The following is an 8,863-nucleotide window of genomic DNA, read 5'->3' on the forward strand; positions in this document are numbered from 1 at the left end:
TGATTTCTAAATTCCATTTTTTATTCATATAATAGTGAAAAATACATAGTACCCATAAAATCTAAGGAAAAATATCATGTTTCCAATATCATTCTTGAACAGGACAGTACTGTTTGCATTAACAGTTACTATACTAGCGGTGTGTATACAGTTACTACTGGGATGCAAGAAACAAATTTCCATCAGAATCTAAAAATTATGTTCAATCTGCAGTGCTCAGCATGAGCAACAGGCCAAAAACTACTAAAGCAGACGGTTTGATGAAGCATGTATCACTTGGATGGCACTCCGGTGATCAAATGTGAAGTGGACACCAATTCCTGGACTGTGATAGGACGACAAATGCCGGGCAAGGGATGGCCAGACCAGGCTGAATCAGCAAGCAAGGAGTTCAATGCTTGTGTAGGATTGTAAAGATCCCACCAGACATGAGCTGAAGATTGGTTGCAGGCCGTCTCTGCAGAAACACAGCCAATCTCTGCACCATGATGACCGAGCCCACAGCACGCATTCTTTGTATCCCTAAATCCTGTATTAGGGACAGAAGCTTTCTAGTTCAATAATCTGATACTGGTGTTGTATTCTGTTCACTATGTAGAAATCATTTATACCCATAAATATTACAGAAAACACTCCAGGGGTTATCGTCTCGAGCTAGTTTACCTTCGGAGCAGTAACATCATATTAGGTTACATATAATCATGTGGCTGCTTCGATACTATGGACCAAGAACTTAGTAAAATGGTGCAGGAATGGCAAAAGGAATCGATCGACAGCTGTGACAAATTTTCAAATCTATCTCAACTCTGTAAGAACTTGCAGTTGGTATACTTCTTGCAGATCAATATACAAAAATCAATCTAGCTATTCAAGCTAATTATAAGGATAAGAAAATGGAAGTGAACTAATTTTTTAAAAATCATAGAATTTCAAAGCAAGGAAGTTTTCGGCTTTGAGGATGATTAGGCATAAATCGGCAGCAACTGGTGTAGCAACTTCAGGCTAGAATTCCTTAAAAATGGGAACAATGAAAAAGGGTTCGTACCGAAGAGTGTTGGGTTGGTTATGACCTCCATCATTCCCTGGTATACATCACAGAAAATTATCTTAGCGTCAGGTAATTCCACATTGAGCTCCACAATATGCTCATTAAGCATTGTATTGTATTGCAAAACCAACTCGTTGATCTCTTCTACACAACCCATTCCATGATGAATAGCAGTTGAATTATACCACTCCCATACCACGCGTGGAGTGCATCCCAGCGGCAATATTCCTGTGCTTATGATCTTCCTCACATTTGCATCGTAAAGGGTCCGTATAGCATGAACCATCTGGTTGACCAGAATGCGAGCAAATTCTTGGCCACTGTACTTGAGCATCACGCCTGAAGAATTCCTCAGAAAGAGGTCAACATAGTCATCTTTTCCAAAGGAAAGATAGAACATGGAGGATTTGATAAAATCTTGGGCTATGTCCTGTCCAAGCTGAAGCTGCAACAACTGGAAGGTCTCGTATACTTGGCGCAGCTGTTGGTTAAAAGAGGAGTGGCTCTGGCTGCTGGGGCTTATGATTGTTGCATGCGCTGAACCATAATTCACACCTTTTATTAGCCCTTCAATCGATCCATTCTGACTGTTGAATGGCTGGGAATTAGGCAAGCCCATCTTCTGAGCTGCAGTACCATAAAATTGACAAACACTACTAGAATTGCAGCTCCATTTTAACTATAAGAAACAGTTGAGTGCACAGATCATGCTATCAATACACCAAGTCCTTCTGCATCAGAAACTTTGCAGGTGTGCACATATAGTTTCACACAAAAATATCCAGCAAAAGAAAAGCACGAGATATATATGATCTAGAAATTGGTAACAGAAAATCACATTATGTATCCATTGAAAACAAGATCCTCCCTGAAACCAAGAATTCTACATCTAACCAATTTATCACCTTCCACTTCAACTGTTTTCCCATGATTCTTGAAAAGCTATAGAAAACAATCGAAACCAGAATGAATTTGTTTCTTTCTTTCTTTCTCTACGGGTTTAAACACCAAGTATCACTTATGAGCCAACCAATTAAAGGCCAGCTTTCAACAAGAACAAATTAAGAACACTCAGTTTCACATATAGTTCCAAGAAAAAGAATCAAGAAAAACAAATGCATGTACAGTTACTTTCAAGAAAGAGAAAGAAAATTACCTAGAAGATGAGGAAGAAGGGTGGAGTCCGACCCATTACAAGGAAGCAAAGAAAGATTTCTGCGAAGGAGAGGGTAAAAGAGACTGTTCTTTCCACAGTCAACAGAAGAATCACCCATTAAGTACAATGCAGATACATGTGATCCATTTTCCATTACAGAGGGTGTATTTGGCAAGAATTGTCCATGCACTAGACCGATCGAGCTCATTAAGATAGCAAGAAGAAGATATAGAAACACCATTGCTGCTCTTCTTCTTGATGATGTTGTTCTGGTCTGCAGCCTTTTAGCCATGAAACTCTGCCTTTCTTTGGTTTCTTATTTGTTTCTTGATGCTGTTTCGGGTGTGTTTCTTGGATGGAATAGCGTTTCTTTTGTAGATAACGCGGGAAGTATTGGATTCTTTACAGGGTTGAACTAGAAATGTGGTTAAGGGTTGATTTTGGTGCTTGCTCTGAATTAGAAAAGTGGTAGATTTATTGTAAGGCAAATTTACGCCCACCAACTGAACTTTGTAGGTCTGTAGCAGATTCAAATGTTTATACCCCATTTGTATTTGTTTCAAGTGTTTTCCAATATAGTTGCCAACCCCTCCAGGCCTGACTCGGAAAAGCTTCCGGATTACTGAGTTGTCGGTCAACTCATGAGTTACAAGTTCAAACCTGATTAATCATTTCTTATCAAAATAATATCATTTTATTTCTTAAAAAAAATTCTTTTAAGGCCTGACCAAATTTGACCGAATTATAGTTCATGCTGTGCAAGTCCATTGAGTTTGACTGAGTAAATATCTTTCTTAAATCAAATTGAAGTTCGACTCTGTATCATGAGCTTTTCAAACCAGGGTAAAAAATGAGAGAAATTTCTTCATTTTATTTTATTTTATTTTTACGATGAGAATTTGTAGGAAATTCCAAACATGCACATAACCAGTTCAGTGTGTGTGTGTAGTTTGAACTCGAAACCGCATTAAATAATAAAAAATTAAGTTAAGCTGCAGCTCATCAACAAGACAAATAGTTAAAACAGGCTCTGACGAACTTGGCTGGTCTCCGTGATGGTAAGGAAGGAGGTTATCTTGTAAACTGTAGAAGATAAAAGGTGAGATTTGAACCATGATTTTACGAGATTTTAATCTCATCCCTCAACAGCCAATGAAGCAAAATTCTCCAAATGGTATGATTTTTGTTTCTTTAGCAGAAGAAATCCACCTGTTTGCACGCTAACCCATAAAACCATTGTCTCCGAGATGCCAAAACCTCTTGGCTATACCTAGATTAATAAATTGTTGAAAAAAATGCCATCAAGATCTCTGAGACTAGTTAACCGTATAAAGAAAATAACATGGCAGGAGAGTTTCTCAGACAACTGTTGTACTAAATGTCTTCCACAAACAAAATTCAGCATCTGGAAGAAGAAAGAATCGCTTTCAGCCTTCAGAAGTGGTAAGAAGTTGGAAAGAACTTTTGGGACCAAAAGACTTTACTATCCCCTGTTCTGACAACAGTTGTTGGAATGACTTGCAGAAAATCAGGGGAAAATTGTAACTCTACTATCAATTAATCCCACTCCCTTCCATAACCCTATTACTCAAAAAGTGAGTCACGGGATCAAACTCGGATATGGCAAAAAGCATGCGAATAGTAACTCATCAGCCATCAGGCATGCACATAATTCAACTCACCAAAATTCTAGGATGACTGCGGAAACAAGAAAATGAACATGTGTATTTCTGTTGCCAAACGTTTATTTCTTTATGAAATCATACATCTTCAGGCTTATGCGTAAACTTACAGGATCTCAAGAAATGTTTGAGATAGGCATTGGGGAAGAGAATAACAAATGCAAATACAACAAGAGATTAAAACTGGCACGAGGAAACACATAAAAACTACTGTAAAATGAAGTTGCCTTTAAAATGCAAGTACCATAGCCAATGCAAGTCTAACTACAGTTAGTAGCAATACACTCAGAACATAATTGTGTAATTGTGTTCGTAAATACCCAAAGAATAATCAGGTCATACTGCCTGGACTGGAAAACACAGTAATTATATGTTGCTATGCTTTCAGCTTGCCACTCATCCCATGTTTATTGCGCCAGACACCACTCTTGTCTACATGCATTGGGTTCTTCTTGGCTGCAACAGAGCATTGATCAGTCCTACCACCCTTACTGCTCATCTCTATTTGAAGTCTACGACGCCTCATCCTGTTCTCCAACCGTATTCCTCTCATGGCACGAGCTGTCCGCTCCCTTTCCAGCGCCTTTGAGAAGTTCCAGATCCTAACAACACCTTCCTCTCCTCCACATACAATACGGTCAGCACCAACATCTACTGAAAACAAATTGGGCCCAAACCCATGTAACATCCTCTGAGGTGGTTCAACATTGTTACGGTCCTTATCGGTAACCCTTGAAACATTCTTTCGTAGAGAACGTCTGTTGGTCCTTAGTAGTTTTCTCACATCAACTAGTGACAGCCTCCCATCACTAGAAGCTGAAACAAGCCATGGAAACTCAAATGCAAGGGAATAAACAGGCCCTGAGTGAGGCATCCAAGTTGCAACCTTAAAAACATTAGCCTCAGGTTTAGGACCAGTGATCTCAAACATGTGCATAGCCCCATCTTCTCCTCCTGTAAAAATGAAATCCTCTGTATGGCTTCGAGCCAAAGAATAAGTGTTACCTACATGAGCACTATGAATAACAGTTAGCAGAGTCCCACTATTAGTGTCCCAAACATACACGTCTGAACCTGATGTGCTAGCAACTGTAGTATCATGCGGAACAAGGCTCCACACCCAGTCACCATGCCTCAAGATCTTTATGCATTCAAGTGAGGAACGATCCCATATACGAACAGTCATGTCCCATGACCCACTATAAATCCTTGTGGGGTCCAAGGCAAGAGAGGTTATAGGTCCCTCATGCTCCCAAATTCTAAATTCAGTGTTTGGCACCTCAGAACCTTTAAGGTCAAACAAGTGCTTGAGACCCTCAACTGCCCTCCAGCCTTGAATAAAACCATCAGTACCACCAGCAACCAACAGCTTCGTGTCCGCTGCAACTGCTCGTATAGTGCAACCAAGAGGCCGTGATGATGCAATATACAACCCGTCTTCCATGTCCCACATTCGCACAATCATATCATACCCAGAGGTAAAAATGAGCTTGGCAGAAGCCAATAGAGAAACTGTTCTAACTGCTTCAGTATGCCCATGCAAAGTATCAATGCTATAACGACTCAAAAAAATCTTACTCCTGTACTCCCTCTCCACAAACAGTTCCTTCCATGACTTCTCATTTGAAACCCCTGCACCCAATGGTGCAGGAACTATAGGGAGTCCCCATCTCTCACCATATACTTCCTTCCAAACACTATTCTCGGTTGCAAGACTATTAAGTACTCTCGATACACATGAAACTATACCAAGCTCTTGAGGATCAAGGCAACTAAGAATCTCAGAAATCAATGCCGGAGGAAGGTCGGTAATTGACCGGCGACAATTGAGCAAAACATCATTACAAGAAAGCTGTTTTGAACTCAAACTGCTTAAAATCCCCTTCTTAGGGTAACAGTCTAAAGGAGACTTCGAAATTTCAAGATGTTCCGTATTGGAATTACTTTTTTCAACACAAATGGCAAGACTTTTCGACACCTCAGTGCTCTTTTGGCATTCAAATGCCATAAAATGGATAGCTAACCTAACCAAAAACACAAGAGAGCTAAAAACACCTAAAGCCCTTAATTCCAAGACCTTAAGTAACCAAAACCCAGATGGAATTTCAACCCAAAACTTACACTTTGACAAGAATTCAAGGACAACCCAACAAAAAACCTGAAACGAAACCCTAAAAGTCAAATCCCAAATTCAGTAACAAATAGACGAACTTAAAGCAGAAGAATGACAGCCCAGATTTAAAAATGATCAGAGTTTGATGAATGTAAAGCAAATAATCGAAGAAGGTCAGATTATGTGATCCTCAAAGAACTCAAAAACTAAAACTTAATAAATAAAGATGAAGTTTTTAATGGTACCTATTGAAGGAGAGATTAAATACAAGATCTTTGAAGCAGATACTGTAAATAGTTTTGTTGGGTTAGAGAATTTCTTGTCAAATATGATCAGATCATAATCTACAAGAGGAGAAGAGTGAGCTGTTTTGAGGTTTTTTCATGGTGAGATTGGAGCCCTTTTTTTTTTTTTTCTATTTATCATCGTTCCGTGGCTTAAGGATCTTGACGGTGGAGATTAAAGGATTAAGTGTCATAGGGTTGTAAGAACCGCATGATGTAAAGTTCTGTCGGCAAAAAGATATGGCATGTTAAGTTGTCAACGAGCCCAATACTCCCATGCAAGTTTTGGGCCAAGTTTGTCCATTCTGTTTCATTTTTTAAGAGAGGATCTCGTTCAATCCTTGTTGGATTTGATCACCGGGTCAATTTGCTGTTCATAGGATTAACCTCAATCAATTATTTTTGTTTTGATTTTATTTAAACAGTTATTTATTTTATCTTATTTTTTTATATTGACTCCTTCAAGTTTGTAAACACTTTAATTTTTTTTTTAATGAAAACCTTAACCGTACGAGGATATTGGTGTAAAGAGAATGTTACAGCAAGTTAATCTCTTGCCTGGACAAAATGTTCTATCATTTTTTGTTTGGCTCCAACAACAAATTATGTGGGATTGATGCCTAGATAGCATTAGATTATATGACAAACATTAGCATTGTTTATTGTTACATGAGTGTATTCTAATTACAATTCAAGCAAAACAAGCATTTTGGGGACGGATTAGTATGGAATATGGAAGCTTGAAAGTCGTTTTGTGCTGAGGGAATGGCTTATTATTTAGATCCTATTTTCCCTCCTTAATTTTCTCATCTTTTTCTCACCATTCTTTTCCATCTGTATCTTTGCATAATCTTTCCTCCTCTTATTCACACCTCTCTCTCACGGATTCTTGACCTTTCCCTCCCTGAAAATTAACAAGTCTAAAACAATGGCAGAAGATTGCTCCTCCTCTGAAGAAACAAACACCCCTACCACCTCCATATCACAAGACACCTTCACCACAGAAACCACCACGATCACCACCTCAGCCTTCAACATCCCCCCTGAAACCCCATCATCAAGTTCCTCCTTCAGCACCCATTTAGCCATTCAATCCCTTTCTTCCATTCTAACCACAGTTTCTCCCTCTCTCCTCTCTCAAGATCAAGACCCTGCCTTCTACCTCCTTCACAACCCTGATATCTCCTCTCAAGTCTCATCACTCCTCCGTCTCCCCGACTCTGGTGCGGGCGACAACAACCTCTGTCGTTGGTTCTATGACACGTTCCAATCGTCAGAACCCCAACTACAGCTCGTAGTCTTACGTTTCCTTCCCATTATTGCTGGCCTTTATCTCTCTCGTGTTGCCCTAAAAAAACCCTTGGCTGGTTTTGAGGCAGTTTTGTTAGCCATTTATGCACACGAAACCACCTCACGTGCAGGCCAAGCTATGACTGTTAACGTGCCTGATTTGTCACATCCAAGTATATACCATGAATCAAAAAATCCTGCAAAGGATAATAATGCTGCAGATTTAAACCTAGCTGTGATATCTCCAAGTTTGGAGCCTCATGGGACTGTGAGATCAACAAGAAGGGCAAGAATTGTTGGGGTTGCATTAGAGTTATATTATAGTAAGATGTCTCTTATGCCTGTTGGTTCTAAGATTGATTTTTGTGAGTTTTGTAAGGTTTGGTCTGGTCAAGACGGTGATGAGTACAAAGATGGTGAGCTTCAAGACGATCAAGAAAATGTTGAGTTTCAAGATGATCAAGGAAATCTTGGGAAGGAAAGTGTCATTAAGGAAGGGAGGATTGCTTTGCCATGGGAACTTCTGCAACCTATTTTGAGGATATTAGGGCATTGCCTTTTGGGTCCTAACAAGGATAAAGAATTGATAGGTTCGGCTTCCGCAGCATGCAGAAGTTTGTATTCAAGGTCTTTGCACGATATCAATACACAGGCAATTTTGGCTACTAGGAGTCTTCTTAGGCTCAGTAAGATGGCCTTGGATCCAAAGAACAATGTTGATCATACTGAGATACCAATGACTGATGTTATCTCACTCTAAGATTGAGTGATTGATCTCTTCGATGTTGCTGTTTTTTTCTTTATTCTTCAATTTTCCATGTTCTTCGTGTGGATTATGCCTGCACCTTTTATGCTGAGTTTTGTAGAGTTTGCATTTTTTATTTCTTAAACATTATCTGAATTTGATTTTTCATTGTGTTGGACGGAAGTTGCATCTCCATCTCATTATGCTAGCTTTCTTTTATTATTTTTTCTGTGCACTCTTGATTGTTCTTCTTTCTTAGGCCTCTAAGGCAGTGGCCTCAAGAAAGACCTCAATTTTTGGAACAAAGTGTTCAAACGAAAAAGAAAGAAACTGGATTTGAGCTCTAAAAATCATTCCTTGTGTTTGCACTACGGTTTTTCATAGATTGGCTTCAGAACTTCGAGTAGACCGAGAGGAAAATGAACATCTCTTAGCCCATCTTAACAGTAAAACAATCTCTCATCAGTTTAGTTCTCAGCGTTGGTGTTTTTGTTCTGCTGCAATTCTGTTTTTTCTCATGCTGATCAAGATATTATGATATGGTT

At 39.3% G+C, this 8,863-nt stretch overlaps 3 protein-coding genes across 3 annotated transcripts; 1 reads left to right on the forward strand and 2 right to left on the reverse strand.

The window, feature by feature from the left end:
- Positions 1-62: 62 nt before the first annotated feature.
- Positions 63-2,964, reverse strand: LOC7460094 (GDSL esterase/lipase At1g71250). Its single transcript, XM_002312815.3, has 3 exons — positions 2,205-2,964; positions 1,046-1,675; positions 63-529 (listed from the first exon to the last, which is right to left on the reverse strand). The coding sequence occupies exons 1-3, from the start codon at positions 2,494-2,496 to the stop codon at positions 273-275; spliced, it is 1,179 nt and encodes a 392-aa protein (XP_002312851.2). The 5' UTR covers positions 2,497-2,964; the 3' UTR covers positions 63-272.
- Positions 2,965-3,931: 967 nt separating this feature from the next.
- Positions 3,932-6,424, reverse strand: LOC7478587 (F-box/WD-40 repeat-containing protein At5g21040). The gene is made up of 2 exons (XM_024608768.2): positions 6,245-6,424; positions 3,932-6,044 (listed from the first exon to the last, which is right to left on the reverse strand). Exon 2 carries the CDS (start codon positions 5,892-5,894, stop codon positions 4,263-4,265), a length of 1,632 nt encoding a protein of 543 aa, XP_024464536.1. The 5' UTR covers positions 5,895-6,044; positions 6,245-6,424; the 3' UTR covers positions 3,932-4,262.
- Positions 6,425-7,067: 643 nt separating this feature from the next.
- LOC7460093 (uncharacterized) lies at positions 7,068-8,501 on the forward strand. Its single transcript, XM_002313584.4, has one exon. It carries the CDS (start codon positions 7,212-7,214, stop codon positions 8,331-8,333), a length of 1,122 nt encoding a protein of 373 aa, XP_002313620.2. The 5' UTR covers positions 7,068-7,211; the 3' UTR covers positions 8,334-8,501.
- The last annotated feature ends 362 nt before the right edge of the window (positions 8,502-8,863 follow it).

This window comes from Populus trichocarpa, chromosome 9 (assembly GCF_000002775.5).
Source record: "Populus trichocarpa isolate Nisqually-1 chromosome 9, P.trichocarpa_v4.1, whole genome shotgun sequence".
NCBI lineage: Eukaryota > Viridiplantae > Streptophyta > Magnoliopsida > Malpighiales > Salicaceae > Populus > Populus trichocarpa.

Bases quoted from the DNA above. Each gene is read 5' to 3' on its own strand.
- LOC7460094 (XM_002312815.3), bottom strand. From the start codon at position 2,496: ATGGCTAAAAGGCTGCAGACCAGAACAACATCATCAAGAAGAAGAGCA. The intron at 1,676-2,204 runs GTAATTTTCTTT...ATGGTACTGCAG, and splicing joins CCTTCTTCCTCATCTTCTAG to CTCAGAAGATGGGCTTGCCT. The intron at 530-1,045 runs GTACGAACCCTT...TCCCTAATACAG, and splicing joins AACCAACCCAACACTCTTCG to GATTTAGGGATACAAAGAAT.
- LOC7460093 (XM_002313584.4), top strand. From the start codon at position 7,212: ATGGCAGAAGATTGCTCCTCCTCTGAAGAAACAAACACCCCTACCACC.
- LOC7478587 (XM_024608768.2), bottom strand. From the start codon at position 5,894: ATGGCATTTGAATGCCAAAAGAGCACTGAGGTGTCGAAAAGTCTTGCC.